Source organism: Dromiciops gliroides, chromosome 4, assembly GCF_019393635.1.
Source record: "Dromiciops gliroides isolate mDroGli1 chromosome 4, mDroGli1.pri, whole genome shotgun sequence".
Classification (NCBI taxonomy): Eukaryota; Metazoa; Chordata; class Mammalia; order Microbiotheria; family Microbiotheriidae; genus Dromiciops; species Dromiciops gliroides.
The window spans coordinates 399777479-399795917 of NC_057864.1; the positions used below are offsets into that span (position 1 = coordinate 399777479).

Genomic DNA, 18439 nt, shown 5'->3' on the forward strand with positions numbered 1-18439 from the left:
TTAATAAATGCTTTTTCCTTTTTTTTCCCCGACGACGACGACGATGATGACAGAGACAAAGGGTTGACCAGGTTATTGAGGTGTTTTCTTGTTACCAGAGTCTGGTTTTCTTCTTCCTTTGCCCTGCCCTTTCAATTTGTACAGTTATTCTAGTTACCGACTATTTTCCTAGACTTTGGCACTTCCTCCCACCTTGGCTGTGCCCTCTATTGGGGTCAGTCTCGTTCTTGTCTGACTTCTTGGCTTCTGACCCATTACCATCTGCGAGCCTTTCAAGAAATAGTGGATAGAATTACTTCACCAATGACCGGAAGGTACCCAATTTTTCCTATACTGTGGGCTGTTCACATTATCTTTCAAACCTCTGGCTTTGCAGCACCCATTAGGTTCTGGATGCTTCTCCCATCTGGCCTGCTGCCAGGAAATGTGTTTAAAATATACAAGTGGAACTGTCAGGGGAGGGGGACTGAGGTTCCTCCCGCACTAAAGCTATTTAGGGAGTGGTTCTAGTCATTCAGTTTCTGAATCTGTAAACACCCACCTTTGGCAAAAGCAGCAATATGGAAAAAGAGAATTATACAGCTGGTGGAGTCAAAACACCTGATTTAGGATCTTGATTTTGCTGCTTATTAAGTCTGGTAGCATTGGGTAAATTGCTTCTCTCTAAGCCTCAGTTTCCCTACTTGCCACAGAAGGAGGTTGAACAAATGATCACTAAAGTTCCTTCCAGCTCTAAGAATAATGAGCTCTCCTCTGGGGCTCAGGGTTGTTGGGGAACTCAAATTAGGTTTCTTTAGACCCCAAGAATCCTAGATCACTAGAACTGAAAGAGACCTTGGCAGTTACCCAGCTTAATGCTCTTATTTTCCAGATGAAGATACTAGGCCCTAGTGACACACACAGTTCTCTTTCCTGGGTTGCCTTTCTCTTATGAAAGAGGATTGCTCTTACTAGTATCTAATCTTTTCTCCAGCATGCTAGGACAGAGCCTGATTATCTAATTTTGTGTGTGTGTGTGTGTGTGTGTGTGTGTGTGTGTGTGTGTGTGTGGCAATTGGGGTTAAGTGACTTGCCTAGGGTCACACAGCTAGTAAATGTTAAGTGTCTGAACTCAGGTACTCCTGACTCCAGGGCCAGTGCTCTATCCACTGCGCCACCTAGCTGCTCCAAGAGCCTGATTATCTAGAACATTTTTCCCCCTAAAAACTGCCCTCTTCACCTATGCAGACATAGCCTTCCTGATTCAATCAGAATAAACAGGAATTTCTCCCTAGGCAAGACAATTAAAATATTTGCTTCCTAATAATCATTAATATTTTAATTTGGAGACTAGCCTCTGTGGAAAACCCCTACCTGTTTTCTAGTATGAAGTCTGTTCTACTTTTTCTGTAATAGTGTTAAGCTCTCAACTGGGGCTCATTTAAAATTCATATTAACATCTGCCTCCTGGACTGTTTTCTTTCACTCCCTGAGACTTCTCCTGCCCCACCTTGTTTTTCCGGGAGTAAAGTTAAAGCACCTCTGAGAGTCTTTGTTTTGAGGGGAAATTTCTGAATCCTGAAGAAGTGGGTGTGACTCAGACCCTAGACCAGGTATGGCTCAAAGCTCTTGGACTTCACTATAGACTTTATGATCCTGCCCTTTTCCTCATCTCATCTCCCTGTTATGCTCTGTACATTCTCTCTCTCTCTCTCTCTCTCTCTCTCTCTCTCTCTCTCTCTCTCTCTCTCTTTTTTTGGTGAGGCAATTGGGGTCAAGTGACCTGCCTAGGGTCACACAGCTAGTAAGTGTTAAGTGTCTGAGGCTGGATTTAAAATCAGGTCCTCCTGAATCCAGGACTAGTGCTCTATCCACTGTGCCACCTAGCTGCCCCTCTGTACATTCTCCCTAGCCATTCCCCATGCCTGGAATGCTTTCCCTTCACTCGGACTACTGAACCCTATGACTTCATTTAAGTCTCAATTAAAATCCCACCTTCTATAGGAAACCTTCTCTAAGCTCTCTGAATTCTAGTGCCTCCCCTCTAATAGTAATTTCCTATTTATCCTCCATATGGCTTGCTATGTATATATTTACATGTTGTCTCCCCCATTAGACTGCAAGCTCACTGGGGCAGGGACTGTTTTTTGTCTCTCTATATCCCCAGCACTTAGCTCAGTACCCGGCACTTAATAAATGTTTGATTGGTTGATAGTTTTAAAATTCATTTCTGCATGTACTATGTGGGAGTTCTAAGGGATTTTGTCTGCTCCATTTAGGATATGGAAGAAGGGGCTTGGATCGAGTTAGTTCAGTTAAGAACAATCAGTCCTATATGTAGAGGAACATCAGCTAGATTCTGATCTGGGTTTTCTCATCTGCAAAAGACCTGCCCAGGTGAATCCTTGGGCCATTTAGAGCTGGATTCGACTTCAAAAGCTCTCAGAAACAACTCTTGTTTTAACCTCCCTGATGCCCAAGGAAGTTAAGTGACTTACCCAAGGTCACAGGTAACAAGTGTTGGAGGCAGGATTTGAACCTGGGTTCTTTGACTCGAAAACGTCAGTCTTTTTTTTTTTTTAATCATAAAAATATTTTATTATTTTCCAGTTACATGTAAAGATAGTTTTCAGCATTTGTTTTCATAAGATTTTTAGTTCCAAATTTTTCTCCCTTCCTCCTTTCTCTCTCCCCTCCCCAAGACAAAGCAACCTGATATAGGTTATATATATATACAATCACATTAAACATATTTCTTCACTGGTCATGTTGTGAAAGAAGAATCCGAACAAAAGGGAAAATCCTCAAAAAAGTAAAAACAAAAACAAAAGTAGACACAGTATGGTTCAATCTGCATTCAGAATCCACAGTTCTTTTTTTCTGGATGTGGAAAACATTTTCCATCCTGAGTTCTTTGGAATTGTTTTGGATCATTGCACTGCTGACAAGAGCTAAGTCTAGCACAGTTGATCATCACACAATGTTGCTGTTACTATGTACAATCAGAACATCAGTCTTTTAACATCTTATGGATATAATAAGAGAAATAGCAGTTTCAGTTTGGGAATCAATAAACTAAGTGCCTACTATGTTCCAAGCACTGTGCCAAGTGCTCTTAGCTTTATTGTTAACACAACAAGCATTACATTATCCTACTAGTATTATTTATTATTGTTAGCCTGGTCTTGTGATTTTTTTCACTATTCAGGCTTATTTATTAGGTATGTTATGTTAGCTTTATGACCTTGGACAAGTCCCTTACATTCTTTACCTCTCCACTTCAGTTTCCTCTTTTGTAAAGTAGAGAAACTGGCACAACCTCACAGTATATAAGGAAAGTCCTTTGTAAATTGTAAAGCAACATGTAGATACAAGCTACTGTTATTTATTTCTGGCAGACATTTAAATGTTCACCTCTTTTGTTCTTGAGCCCTATCCTACCTCCCCAACCTATTTCCCCTTATTTTCCAGAGTGCATCCTCTGCTTTATTATCTCAGTCTAGGAAACGTGCTATTCTTATTTTCTGCTCTATACTTTGGCCATTATTGTCCTCCTGTCTGTTCATTCAAATTGAATGCATTATTATCACAGTCCAACTTGGGCATGGAGCCTTTTTAGATGACTTTGGCCCACAGAATGATAGTTTCTTTTTCTGACCTCTTCTTGTCCATATTGCTCACTTTGGCTTTTATTATACTGCCTTATATTGATAATTAACTGTTTTACATAGATAAGAATTCTCTCTTTTTTTTTCTAACATGCCAATGCAGGAATTTGTTTTGTTTGACTATGAATATTTGTTACAAGGGTAGTGTTGTTGTTTTTAATGGTGGGGGGAGGTGGAAAAGAGAGAAAATAGATGTTTGTTAATTGAAAACATTCATTTTAATATCAAACTATAACTATGTATCAAAATATCTAATATCAGTATATATCAGAAGATATAGATTGTCTTGTTGATTACGTGCAGTGTGAGGTCCTCGAGGGTGGTAGACATTGTCTTCTTTCTCTGGTATCTTCTGCCAGTCTTTATGGTGTACATAGTGGGCACCGTTTATTAGTTTGTTGAATGAATACAAGCTGGACATTGTCTCATTAGTATCTCACAAAAAGTAGCATTTTTTTCTTATTAATTCTATTGCATAGTTGTGTATGAACGGGTGGTCCTTAGATTCTTTTGTCCTGACAAAGGGTTCTATTGATCCTAAAAAACCAAAAACAAAACAACCACATGGGAACTGATTCTACCATCCTGGAGAGCAATTTGGAGCAATGTCCAAAGGGCTATAAGACTGTGCATTCCCTTTGATTTAAAATGACAACCACTATCAGGTCTGAATGCCAAAGAGAAAAAAAAGAGGGGGTGGAGCTATTTGTACAAAAATATTTACAGCAGATCTTTTGGAGTGGCAAAAATTTAGAAACTGAGAGGATGTCATCGGTTGGGGATTGGCTGAACAAGTTGTGGTATATGATTGTGATAGAAAACTATTATGCAAGAAGAAATGACAAGCAGAATGAATCAGAAAAACCTGGGAAGACTCACATGAAGTGATGCAAAGTGAAGTGAGCAGAACCAGGAGGACATTGTACACAGTAACAACAAAACTGTTTGATGACTTAGCAATTCTCAGCAATGCAATGATCCAAGACAATTATAAAGGACTCATGATGAAAAATGCTATCCATCTCCAGAGAAAGAACTGATGGCATCTGAATGTAGATTGAAGCATACTATTTTTCACTTTCTGTATTTTTTTAAATGGTTTTTGTTTTCCTTTGGACCTGTGTCTTCTTTCACAACATGACCAACATGGCTAAAACAAACAAACAAGCAAGCAAACGACCACATGAGATAAAAGTATACAGTAATAAATGTACTAATAACCTGCAGTCTCTCTCACCAGAAATGAACTTTTGAATATAGATTAGGCTGAAACCCAACTCTTTTTTTTGTGTTTTGTTTTTTGTTTGGGTTTTTTTTGCAGGGCAATGAGGGTTAAGTGACTTGCCCAGGGTCACACACCTAGTGTCAAGTGTCTGAGACCAGATTTGAACTCAGGTCCTTCTGAATTCAGGGCCAGTGCTTTATCTACTGCGCCACCTACCTGCTCTGAAGCCCAACTCTTGATAGAGCAGACATATATCAACTCCTGGGGGTAGATGAAGGATCATGGGATCATATATTTAGAATTGGTAGGGCACCCTAAAGGTCATCTGGTTCAACTCCCTTCTTTTACAATGAAAAGACTAAGAGCCTGTGAGGTTAAGTGATTTGTCCAAGATCATAAGTGGAAAAAGTGGCAGAAGCAAGATTTAAAACCCATGTCCTCTGATTTCAAATCCAGACAGCTTTGTTTAAGGCCCATTTGTCTTCCCCTTCTTTTTTATATGTTCAATTATCTTGCAAGAGCTGAAAGTCATCCATGGAAGATATTTCTTTCCCTGATCTCAGAGCCCCAACTCAGAATCCTGGGAGAATCTCTGTACTGGGCAACCCAACTGTGCCTGTGCAGGCATATTAACTGCAATATCAAGTATAACCTTGTTACACAAACAAATGCGAAAACAGTGCAAAAAAGAACCAAGGAAACTGTAAATTGGTTAATATTATAGAAAGTCAACTCAGTCATTAAAAGAGTGCTTCCTGGATTCCTCTTTCTAGTTCTAGCTGAGGACCTCTCAGAATACAGTTCTTCCAAGGCCACTGGGGTCTCCGAGGTTTACAAGGTACGCCTCCCAGACTGGACCCTGGTATACAGCCACTCAGCTGAGCTATCACCACTCTCTTCTATGGTTTCAGGATATCTCAGAATCCTTTCTGGTTTTCCTCTCATCTCTGGAGACTTCTTCCTTAAGGGGGAACCTCTTTTCTAGCTGGACTTTTCTCTTGTTTTTCTTTCTTTTTTTGTAAGTGGCAATGAGGGTTAAGTGACTTGCCCAGGGTTATACAGCTAGTAAGTGTCAAGTGTCTAAGGTTGGATTTGAACTCAGGTCCTCCTGAATTCAGGGCCAGTGCTTTATCCACTGCTACACCTAGCTGCCCCCTCTTGTGTTTCTTTCAACCATGAAGGGTGCTTCTGTTCTCTGGGCTCTCTTTTTCTATATGCTGTCTGCATTTGGATTTCACCTGGCTACCTGCCCCATCATGCTTTGTGTTATCATGTCAGATAGCCATGAGCACAGGGGTCTGCTGTCAGGTCTGTTCAGTATTTCTCTATTTGAAATGTTTTATTGATACTTTTTGTTTTATAGCTACTTCCCAATTAATTTCTGCCACCACCCCCTCCCCAAAACATCTTCTTCCTTATAACACAGAAAAAATTAGTTGAAAACAACTGACATTGGGAGCATGTCTGTCAGCATATGCAACACTCATCATCTGTAATCTCTCCCTTTTCCCTTTCCATCCAGGAGAGGAAGGAGATGTATTTCATCACCCGTCCCCTGGAAAAAATATTAGTCATTTCATTTAATTTGGTTTTAGCCATCGTTTGGTGTTTTCATTTCCAGTATTATAACCATTGTGTATTTTATGTGTGTAATATCATTCTGCTTTCATCTCTCTTAGTTCAAACAATCTCGTCATCTGTGTCTCTGAGTTTGTCATGTTTGCCATTTCTTATGGTGAAGCAACATTCTGTTACGTTCCTATGCCATATTTTTTCAGTTGTTCCCCAATCAATGGACACTCAGGGTTTTGTTTTGGTTTTGTATTTTCAAATGTTTTATCTCTCTCTCTCTCTCTTTGGCTTATCACAGAAATATCTCCATCACCAACTCCTAAATAGATGTCCTCCTTTGTAACAAATAAGGCACACTCACTTTTCAACACACATTTATTTAAGAACCCACTCTACTGAAGATGCAAAGACAAAATGAAACTGGCCTTGCTCTAAAATTTTTGTTCACTTGGGGGGATATATCATGTTTTACCTACTCCAAAAGGGATGGGGGGAGGGAATGGTGTCAATGTTGCCATGGTAATAGTATGACCATATTTTTATGGTTATCATGTCTGTATTTATCGGGTCTCCTCTGCTTCCATGGGAGCAATAATAGATAATTCTTCCTTTTCTGATTAACTTTCTAGGTGGCACACAACTGAGCTTCCTGGTCTTGGTGACAGGCTGTACATCAGTGGGAAGAATTCTGGATGCGGAGATCTATAAAATCACTACAATAGACTTCTGTCCACTCCAGGAAGATGTCAAGGAAGAAGACCGTCTCATTGCCCTGAAAAAAATTCTCAACTCAGGGATGTTCTATTTCTCCTGGCCAAATGCTGGGTCCAACTTTGACTTGACTGTCCGAGCCCAAAAGCAGGGTGATGACAATTATGAGTTGGGAAATTCCTTCTTCTGGTTAGTACCTTGTGTTACATTTCAGCTGTAAGCTTTTGCAAATAGCACAAATGGCAGCTATTTTGGAAGGCAGATCTTAGTTTTTTGCTTTGGAAATACCTATTTTATGGAATATTCATGGAGGAATGCTGAAACCAGGTCTGTATTCCTCCCACTGCTCAGCATACTCAATCAATTCAAAAAAGATTTCTTTAAATGCCGATGATGCACAAAATGCCATTTTAGGTTTTGAAAAGATACAAAGATAAATAAAATGTGCCTCGTGGCCTCAAGGGGTACTGCTTTCATCCATTAGTTCAGTTATTTGAAAATTGATTATTTTATTTTTATTTACATTTAGCTTTTCAGAGTAGAAATTAAAGAGGTCTTTCTGTTCCCAGCTTTTAGCATAGTGCCTAGCCCACAATAAGCCCTCAAAAAATGATTATCTGACATTTATAAGGTACTTTAAGGTCTGCAAAGGGCATTAAATAAATACACATACTCCTGTGAGGGACTGACTCTTTGTTTAGACTCTCAGAGAGACGTTGCTTGTTTTGGAGCACCCATTCTTGCTTTTGTGGGTTATTTCCTCTGATATGAGTAGATATAATCCATGTGGTGTAGGATGCAGTTCAGTCATAGAACTTGTTCTTCATTTTCCTGGGGTTTGTATTAAAAAATAAAGGAAAAGGAGTTAGACTTTCTATCCTTAGTACGTAAATGACTTTGCCTTGGGCCTCTATACATCCCTACTCTCTGTTAGGCATGATGTAGGGAAATTTTGTGTGATAATCCAGAATATTCATAGCTATTTTCTAATAATGTTCAAGAAATATTTCTTTGATTTGGAAAATATTTGTTGATATGGAACAACTTTGAATCGCCAGTTTTAAAGTCCCAGAAGGCAGTCCCTAGGGTTTGTTGGGAAGAGAGAACTTTAGATCTTGGGCCTGAGGGCTAAAGGCAATGGCCTTCAAATTGTTACCATCTCAAGCAGATGGGGCCAAGGGATCTTGAGAGATGGAACAATTCTTGAAAACATCTATATAAGCCCTTTGGGAATGAGAAAGGTTGTAAGATGTCATCACAACTTTTACAACTCAATGTCACCATTTTTTTTGGGTCAATTATTGGATTGAATACCTACCATGTGCCAACATTGTGATTAGTAGAAAAGGGTGTTATTGTTCAGTTGTAGCTGACTCTTCGTGACCCTGTGGACCATACTGTTTCAGTTGTGTCAGACTCTTCATGACCTCATTTGGGGTTTTCTTGGCAAAGATACTGGAGTGGTTTTCCATTTTCTTCTCCAGTGGATTAAGACAAATAGAGGTTAAGCGACTTGCCCAGGGTCACACACCAAGTAAGTCTTTGAGGTCAGATTTGAATTCAGGTCTTCCTGATACTAAGTACTCTATCCACTGAATCACCTAGCTATCTCCTAGGCGAACACTTGGTTTAGTGACTTGCCCAAAGTCACACTGCTGCCTGAAACTGGATTTGAACTTGGGTCTTCCTGACTCCAAACTCAGTGCTCTATCCACTAAGCCATCTAGCTGCTTAGAAAAGTCTACATACATATAAATAATAATACAAAATAATATAATTTCTCATCAAAATGAAATATTAAGTGCTAGGGAAGCTTCATGGAAGAGAATGGATTTCATTTAACAGATTTTTTTACTTGGAAACTATTTTTGTTTTTAACCAGACCTAAGTGAACTCCTGGAAACCCTCTCTACAAATGTAGATCAACACCTGTCCTGCATCTTATCACTGACGATAGCAATAAACATGTAGTCATGAATATATTACATGTATACAGAAAATTATCTAGGGCAGTAGTGCTCACACTTTTTGGTCTCAGGACTCCTTTATTCCCTTAAAAATTATTGAAGATCCCAAAGAGCTTTTTTAAAAAAAATTTTTAGTGAGGCAATTGGGGTTAAGTGACTTGCCCAGGGTCACACAGCTAGTAAGTGTTAAGTGTCTGAGGCTGGATTTGAACTCAGGTACTCCTGACTCCAGGGCCAGTGCTCTATCCACTGCTCCACCTAGCTGCCCCAAGAGCTTTTTTTAATGTGGGTTATATCTCTTGATATTTATCATGAAAATTAAAATGTCTTAGTAGTATTATGAAAATAGTTTTGACTTTACAGACTCCATGGTACCTGATAATTATCAACCTGATATGAGGCACATAGATGGAACACTGGACCTGGAGTCAGGAAGAACCAAGTTAAAATCCAGCCTCAGACTTCACCTGTCTACCTCAGTCTCCTCATCTGTAAAATGAGGTTAAAAATAGCACCTATTGTTATTTCCACATTAACACATAAACTCAAATGAAATTGACTCATCGGTGGGACACAAAATATTCTGTTATCCTCCTCTAAGAAAACTGATTGCATTAAAATTCTCTTCTTCAAAACATATACGTATATATGTATATACATATATATTTATATGACCTATTATTATGAGGATGAAATATGATGACATTTGTAAGGCACTTTGTCAATAATCAAGTCCTAGAGGGATATTCAAAACTTAATTTCCTTTAATAAATCTGTGTTTCTTCCCCCTAAAGAAAATGGTGTGTGTTCCTACAGAATGCCAACAGATGTGACTAAGATATTATACTACAAGGATCATACATTTGGCAAAAGGTTACTCTTTTCCCTGGCCCATTTGCAAATGAGAAGTTATGAAATAAGGCTGAGTGATAACAGCTGTCATCAGTCACGGCTGGGCTGATGGAACTCGGTTTTCTGGAGGCCTTGCCCTCTTACCGTTAGTGTTCTTTGCCAAGAAATGGGTGAATCAGGGTAGATATTTAAAGTACACACCCAGCATATCCTTGCTTGCTCACTGTTGATAGTAACCTGCACCTTAGTGCTGTTACTAAAAAAAATATATCCTTTAGTTGCTTAGACCAGATTGTAAGAATTTAGTGTGAACATCTTTATAACTGGCTACTAAGTAAACCAATCCCAGCCCATTATGTGTGCTGTCTCAGTATCCTGTTCAACAGAAATTACATTGCTACTCATGAGATAAAGTGTTCTGGGAGGCAGTCTGTTATAGTGCAATTTTTCCAGTTGGATGACACTTCACCCTCATTAGACCTCAGTTTCCTCATTTGTAAAAAGAAAAGGTTGGACTAAGTAATATTTAAGCTGCTAGCTTTAAATCTACAGGTAGAGTATTAGTCTGTCCATGGTCAACAAGAAGCCAGAATCCTTTTTTGTCTTAGGCATACTTATCTGAGCTGGGCAGCTAGGCAATACAATGGATAGAATGCTGGGACTGGAGTCAGGAGCACCGGAGTGGCTGTGTGAATTGAATTCTGATGTTTGAAATTTGAAGATTTGACTTTTGAATTTTTTTTTTTTGGTGAGGTAATTGGGGTTAAGTGACTTGCCCAGGGTCACACAGCTAGTAAGTGTTAAGTGTCTGAGGTCAGATTTGAACTCAGGTCCTTCTGAATCCAGGGGCAGTGCTCTATCCACTGTGCCACCTAGCTGCCCCTTTGAATTTTGATTTTGAAATTTGAGACTGAAATTTTGACACCAAGGTTACCAGCCAAGGTGACTTTGACAGTGGTGGTGTACTTAATGGTAATAGGGAAGTTGGGAAGAGGCGATGATTTCAGAGGGAAAGATAATGAGTTTTGTTTTGGACATGTTGAGTTTAAGATGTCTACAGGAGGGGCAGCTAGGTGGCGCAGTGGATAGAGCACTGGCCCTGGAGTCAGGAGGACCTGAGTTCAAATCCAGCCTCAGACACTTGACACTTACTAGCTGTGTGACCTTGGGCAAGTCACTTAACCCTCATTGCCCAACCAAAAAACAAACAAACAAACAAACAAAACAAAAAAAAGATGTCTACAGGACATCTAGTTTGAAGTTTGCAAAAGACACTGGCTAATGCAATCTTGGCACTCAGGAGAGGAGTTAGGGCTGGACGTACATCTGGGAATCATCTGCATAAAGATGATAATTGAACCCATGGGAACTGTTGAGATCAGCAAGAGAGAAAGTATAAAGAGAGAACTTCTCACAGCACATAGTACCTTTTCTTCAGGGTGGGAGCTGCCTATCTTGGTCCTATAGCATCCTTAATCCTATAAATTCATCTATCCTTTGAACCCAGGGTGCTTTGCCATTGCCATCCACTCCATCCCCATCACTACATATTGAAGTAGGAAAGCAGGGAATCTTTCTAGTGAGTGGGTCAGATCAGCTTAACATTGTCATTTCAGAGGATTCGAGATGGGGAAAAGGCCCTTAAAATTTATCTAGTTCATAACTAAAGCATAAATATCTTCTACAATTTCTTTGTGTTTTTTGTCTTTTTGGGGGGTTGGGCATTGAGGGTTAAGTGACTTGCCCAAGGTCACACAGCTAGTGTCAAGTGTCTGAGGCTGGATTTGAACTCAGGTCCTCCTGAATTCAGGGCCATTGCTCTATCCACTGCACCACCTAGCTGCCCCCCTTCTACAATTTCTAATGAGTCATTCATTAAATATCTCCAGTGACAGGGGATTTAATCACCTCATAAGGTAACATTCCATTTTCAGTTTTTTATTACTAGGAAATTCTTATAATCTGAATTAAAAAGTGATTCTTCCCCACCCCCACCCCCGCCCCCTTATTGCTACACATGCTAAGGCATACATACCTCAAGTAAATTTTTAGCAATGGATTAGATTATACCCGATTTTGTTTTGGTGTCTTGAGGGGTATGCAGAGCAGTGGAGAGAGCCATCCTTGAGTCAAGAAGACCTAGGTTTATACCCTGACTTTGACATCTAGTAGCTTTGTGACCTTAGTTGAGTCATTGAAAATGTCTGCCCTCAGTTACAATCCCCAAGATTATAAATGGTAGAGAAAGTGTTTGTCTGTATAGGCAGTGGGAGTTTCTTCATTGGCAGTCCCCTACTCCAATGAAATCACAAGTTTGCTCTCCTCAAAAAAATTACCTGAGGAAGGAAGAATCTTGCCAGAATGCTAGTTGAATCCCCTGACCATTGGAAGGAGACTGAGTTAAGAGGAAAAAGGAAATGTTTCTACACTACTCTCCAAAACAAATATTGTTTGGGAGGAGCCATCTGGGCTGTCAAGATCTCCTGGTTTTGTGAGGTATTCCTATGGTGTAGGTGGGGTGCTACCACAAAAGAGATTTCTTGCCCATCCTGTTAGGAAGCACTTACCTAATTTTAGGACCTAGGGGTTGAGTACTTGTTCTCACCAGTAGGAGAGAGAGTATTGTTCGAGAAAGCCAAGGAGCAATGACGTCATTCATTGCTGTTTTAAAACAAGTAGGCCATTGTGATCTGGGTTATTATACTCTATGCAGCCATTCCCCAGGAAGAGCCTTACTCCTGGTCAATGAGTTAGAGGTTTTAGATGGGTGACTCCTACCTGGCAGGCTGAAGTAGTTATTGACCAATTGTCACCTGGTGGTAGAGTGTGGTCTCCCCACAAGGGAGGAGTTAGAAGCAGTTTTCAGGATCAGTATGAGGAGCATTCTTTTTTTTTGGTTTTGTTTTTTGTTTTTTTTTCAGGGCAATGGGGGTTAAATGACTTGCCCAAAGTCACACAGCTAGTAAGTGTCAAGTGTCTGAAACCGGATTTGAACTCAGGTCCTCCTGAATCCAGGGCGGGTGCTTTATCCACGGCGCCACCTAGCTGCCCCTGATGAGTAGCATTCTTTTTTTTTTTTTTTTTTGGTGAGGCAATTGGGGTTAAGTGACTTGCCTAGAGTCACACAGCTATTAAGTGTTAAGTGTCTGAGGCCAGATTTGAACTCAGGTCCTCCCGAATCCACGGACAGTGCTCTATCCACTGTACCACCTAGCTGCCCCGATGAGTAGCATTCTTAATGCCTGATTTCCCTTCCCTGGGGAGTAGTATATTTACTAGGAAATTTGATTTGTCTGATTTAAGCAAATAAGTATTTATTAAGATATAGATTTAATAGACCTTGATCTTGGGGAGTGTAGGGCAGCTAGATGGTACAGTGGCTAGAGTATAGGACCTGGAGTCAGGAAGACTCATCTTCCTGAGTTCAAAGCTGGCCTTGGACAATAACTAGCTGTGTGACTCTGGGCAAGTCACTTAACCCTGTTTGCTTCAGTTTCCTCATCTGTAAAAAATGAACTGGAGAAGGAAATATCAAATCATTCCAGTGTTTTTGCCAAGAAACCCCAAATAGGGTCATGTAGAGTCAGACACAACTAAAAATGACTGAACATTAGGGAACATTTATTTTATTGGGGGAAACAGCATATGTGCACATACAAGCATATGTAGAATAAATACAGGGTAATTGATTGCATGGGCATAGGGGAGAATACTGCAGCTGGGTAATCAGTAAAGGCATTTAAGCTTAGCTTTGAAAGGAACTGGGAAGTAAGGAGCAAATGCATCCCAGACATGTGGGGCACCTTAGAGCAAGGTATAGAGAGGGGAGATGGAATATAGTTTGTGGAAAATGGCAAGGTCAGCTTGACTGGACCATAGAGAGCATGGAGGGCAGTGGTGCTTCCAAAGACTCGAAAGTTTGGTTGGAGCTAGCTTCTCAAGGGCATTAACTCAGTCATTTGTATTTGGTCCTAGAGGTCCCTGGGAGTGCCTGGAATTTGTTGAGCCAGGGGAGTGACATGGTCAGATGTGTTATGAAGGGGGAAGAAATAGGGGATGATGTAGATTAGGGGAGAAGAAGGAGCTCATGACAAATGGTCTTGACTGTTCTTAGTAAGATACGAGGTGAAGTCTTCTGCTGAACAGATGCAAGAGGCCTATGGAGAAAAAAGAAGCTATGGAACAGCATCTGTGGGGAGGAAAGTGTGATCGTGAATCAATTAGGAATAAAAGGTTTAGGGGGCAGCTAGGTGGCGCAGTGGATAAAGCACCAGCTCTGGATTCAGAAGGACCTGAGTTCAAATCCAGCTTCAGACACTTGACACTTACTAGCTGTGTGACCCTGGGCAAGTCACTTAACCCTCATTGCCCCACAAAAACAACAACAAAAAAAAGGAGTAAAAGGTTTGCTTGCTGCAGTGAGGGCCCAGATGAGATTGGATTGTATACATTTATAGTGGATCCAGGTAATCTGATTTCATGAATTCTTCCCAATTCTGTTCAACAAAAGAAAGAGATAGGGGGAGTAATCTAGGGTTGTTGTGGTTCTTTAGTCATTTTTTTTCAGTTTTTTTCAGAGTCTTTGTGATTCCATTTTGAGTTTTCTTGGCAAAGACACTGAAGTGGTTTGCCATTTCCTTCTCCAGCTCATTCAATAGACAAACAAGGTTAAATGACTAGCCCAGGGTCATACAGCTAGTAAATATCTGGGCCAGATTTGAACACAGGAAGATAAGTCTTCTTGACTTCAGACTGGATGCACCTCACTGCCCTAGGGTTAGGGTTTGGCAAGACATGAGTCTTGACAAGAAGGCTAAGGGTTCAAGAGGAGAGGAAAGTGTTGTGTTGACCTAACTGGGTCAAGTTTGGGAAGCAAGGAAAGTGAAGTCAGTGAGTGACAGGTATACTAGGTGAGTACTTGGAAAATAAGTTAAATCATACATAAAGTCACAAATACTCAAACTATTTTGTTTTTTAAAAGGACATATTACATTTAATGACATAATAACAAAAAAGGCCTTATTTCCTTGTGTTTGCTTTCAATCTTCCTTCAGCTGGGTAGTATATATATATTTTTTATTTTTTAAAAAAAGTATATCTTTTGTTATTTTCTTTACTACACATCCCCACAGATAAGTATGTATTCTTCAAATTTATCATTTCTGTGGCATATTCTGTTAACATTGATATTCCACAACTTATTTAGCCACTCCAATCCCTAAATTCCCCACTGGGGAATTTTCATGGTTTCTGTTTTTATTTCGATATTACATAAGAAGTCTCTGTCAATATTTTCATACCAAGGGATCCATTTTTACCTCTTAATAACATACTTAGGGCTGTAGCCCCAACAATGGGATCCCAGGGTTTTAATATGAGATAACACTTTTAACTCTTATCATATGTTGCCAGGTTACTTGGGAATTTTTTTCTCTTGCCCATCTTAAAGCTTGATTTGCCTGCCTCTTGGTTGCAATGCTCTTCCTCACCATTTTTTGGGTTTTTTTCCCTTTGGGGTCAGTTATATTATTTCTTGTCTCTTCAAAATAAAATAGATAGTAATAATGGCTAGACATTATATAAAGTTTTAAGGCTTTTTATAGCAATCCTATGAAATAGGTGCTATTATTATCTCCATTGTATAGACGAGGAGACAATGCACTCATCCTGCCACATGGGGAGGAATGGGTTGGCTGGTTGATGAAGAGGTGTAGTATAAGCCTATCATCACCCAGTAAAATGGAAATTTTGAGGACCGGGATTATTTTGTTTTTGTTGTTCTGATCCTCTTCACTCAGCCCAGTGCTCATGCCTGGGGAGACATGAAGTAAATGCTTATTGAATGGAAATTATTTGAGTCTTCGCCATAAATTAATGTCAGGTCCTTAATGTGATGCTCAGAAAGTGCATTCCCCTTGATTTGGATGCAAATCTACTCTCTTCTTCCAGTGTCTTTGTCATCCAGTTAATCCACACCTGGTAAAATTTTGCAGGAATCAGCTCTTGCATGTGCCCTTGAAACACTACCAGGTGAACTGCTCTGATTGGCTGCTCAAGGTGATCTGTGGAGTGGTGACCATCCGCACTGTCTATGCCTCACATAAACAGGCCAAGGCTTGCCTCATCTCCCGGATCAGCTGCGAACGAGCTGGTGCCCGATTTCACATCAGGGGGGTGAATGATGATGGACACGTGTCTAATTTTGTCGAGACAGAACAGGTAAGTGACCAAACCCTTCTTGAGGTGCCAGATGATTTGGGGCTTTTTGAGTAATGATGGACATGACTCACCCAAAGGCTCTTTCCAGATCTTGTTCCCTGCATGAAGGAGTTCTTTATCTTAATGCTTCCCCCCCTACTCTGCTTCATCCTTCTGTAATTGAGGTTCCTTGTGAAGGGCTGATGCCTGTGACTTATATTGTGTTACTTTTCATTTAGCTTTCTGGTTCTTCTCTCAAGATGGCGAATGCATCCCTTAGGTGCCAAATGTTGTTCCTTCTCTTTTCTTTTCAAGTGTGGTACATACAGAACTGCTACTCTTGATTCTCAGCAAATAGTAGTTATGACTCCTGTTGGAAGGAGACATGAACCAATTTGGTTTGGTGCTGTTTTTTGAGCAACAATGGGTAGATCAATACACTGCAAGAAAAAAACAACAACCAGTTTCTCTCATTTTTTATTCTAAATTGATTTTTTTTTTTTAAAAAAAAGCTTCATCCTGGAAGCAAATTATGGCAGTTGGGAGTTGTGGAATCTGAGAGTAAGGGAGCAGTTGCTTTCAGTGCCCATGGAATGGAACCATCTGTTTAATCTTCCATTGATCTTTCTTTTTTAAATTCTGTTCTCATTCCCAGGGATGCTGTTTACAACTCTTGTCTTTAGCTTGAAGTCTGCAGGGTAAATCTTGAGAAGAGAATATAAGGCAGTGGTAAACTTAAGACAGGAAAGCTCTGATAAAATTCACAGGTGGAACATGGCCATGGGTGACAGTATCCAAACACCCTATATTTATTTTGTGCCTGTAGGCGTTTTTGTCAGCTTCTTCCTCTCGTATCTGTGATTGAGCCACTTCTTATGAAGACTTTGGAGAGTGTGAGAACAAGGTCTATAAAAGGGAAAATGATTTGATTACTGCACAAGAAGACTACAGAGCTTTTCTGACCGAGGGATTCTGAACAGATTTTTGGGCAGTGGCAGCCATGTTGGAAAAAGATGGGGTCTCAAGAAGAGATGTATGCTCTCACTGTAGAAGCAAAAGAGAAGCAATGCAGCATCATGTGGATAGAGAGCTGCTCCTGGAGCCAGGAAGATCTGGATCTGTCTGGTCTTATTAAATCTGACCTTTATTAAATTCTAGACTGGCAGGGTTTAGTTCCTCTTAGGTCGATATTTATTCCATTAATTCTTTCAGCTCAGTTGTTCTATCAGTTCGGAATGTATCTTATCAGTATTCTCATTCCCCCCCATATCTCTCCATCATTTCTATGAGGGATTTTGTCCAATACATTGCTGAAACCCAAATTTACTGTGTCTTAGCTCAGCCTAACTGGACTGGGGTCTCTGGCCCCAGTTAAGCAGTCTTACCTGGGCCCTTGCTGCTATATGATAATCCTTTTCTTTTTCTCTGATTCCTAACTACACTTCCCACAGATGCTGTTCCAAATCTTTCCTTTTTTTTCCTCAAGCTTCCTACACCATTTAGCTTCCCTCTCATCATAAGACCTTAGCTCCTACTTTACTGAGAAAATAGTGACCATCTGTCATGAGTTCTCCTTCCCATTCAGTACCTCACAACTACTCTAAATTGTCCCCTATTCTCTCCTCCTTTGCTCTAGTCTTGGAGAAAGAGTACTCTTTGCCAAGAATCACCTCATGCCTTCTGGGAGCTTGCCCCTTCGAACATCTTTTTTTCTACCTGCTTTCTTCTATTATCTGATTCCATCCCTGCTGCCCATTTCTCCCCATTCTTTTTTCAATTTTTGGGGGGCAATGAGGGTTAAGTTGCCCACAGTCACATAGCTAGTAAGTATTAAGTGTCTGAGGCTGGATTTGAACTCAGGATTTTGAACTCTCCTGAATCCAGGGCCAGTGCTTTATTCACTGCTCCACCTACCTACCCCTATTTCTCCCCATTCTTAACCTTCATGGCCTATATCTCCTTCCCTTAATTGTCAAATTCCTAGGAAATGTCATTTCCATGTGTTTGCTCCTTAGCCAGCTTTTAATCTGCTTTCAGTCTGGCTTCTGATCCCACCACTTTACTCAAACGCCTGTCTCCATGGTTACCAATGGTCTCTTTTTTTTTTTTATAATTCTCTCTCTCTCTCTCTTTTTTTTTTTTTAGTGAGGCAATTAGGGTTAAGTGACTTCCCCAGGGTCACACAGCTAGTAAGTGTTAAGTGTCAGAGGCCAGATTTGAACTCAGGTACTCCTGACTCCAGGACCAGTGCTTTATCCACTGCACCA

General features: G+C 40.3%; 1 protein-coding gene across 6 annotated transcripts in view; it reads left to right on the forward strand.

Annotated features, from left to right (window-relative positions):
• Window positions 1-18439, forward strand: part of SYNJ2 (synaptojanin 2) — a 150781-nt gene that overhangs the window by 41205 nt on the left and 91137 nt on the right. For 5 of the 6 annotated variants that reach the window (XM_044000382.1, XM_044000383.1, XM_044000385.1 and 2 more), the window contains exons 3-4: window positions 7074-7344; window positions 15968-16193. In XM_044000382.1, the coding sequence (XP_043856317.1) occupies window positions 7074-7344; window positions 15968-16193 (497 nt within the window). Of the gene's footprint in view, window positions 1-7073; window positions 7345-15967; window positions 16194-18439 lie in introns of those variants that run through there. The other variant, XM_044000386.1, reaches the window with a different exon arrangement.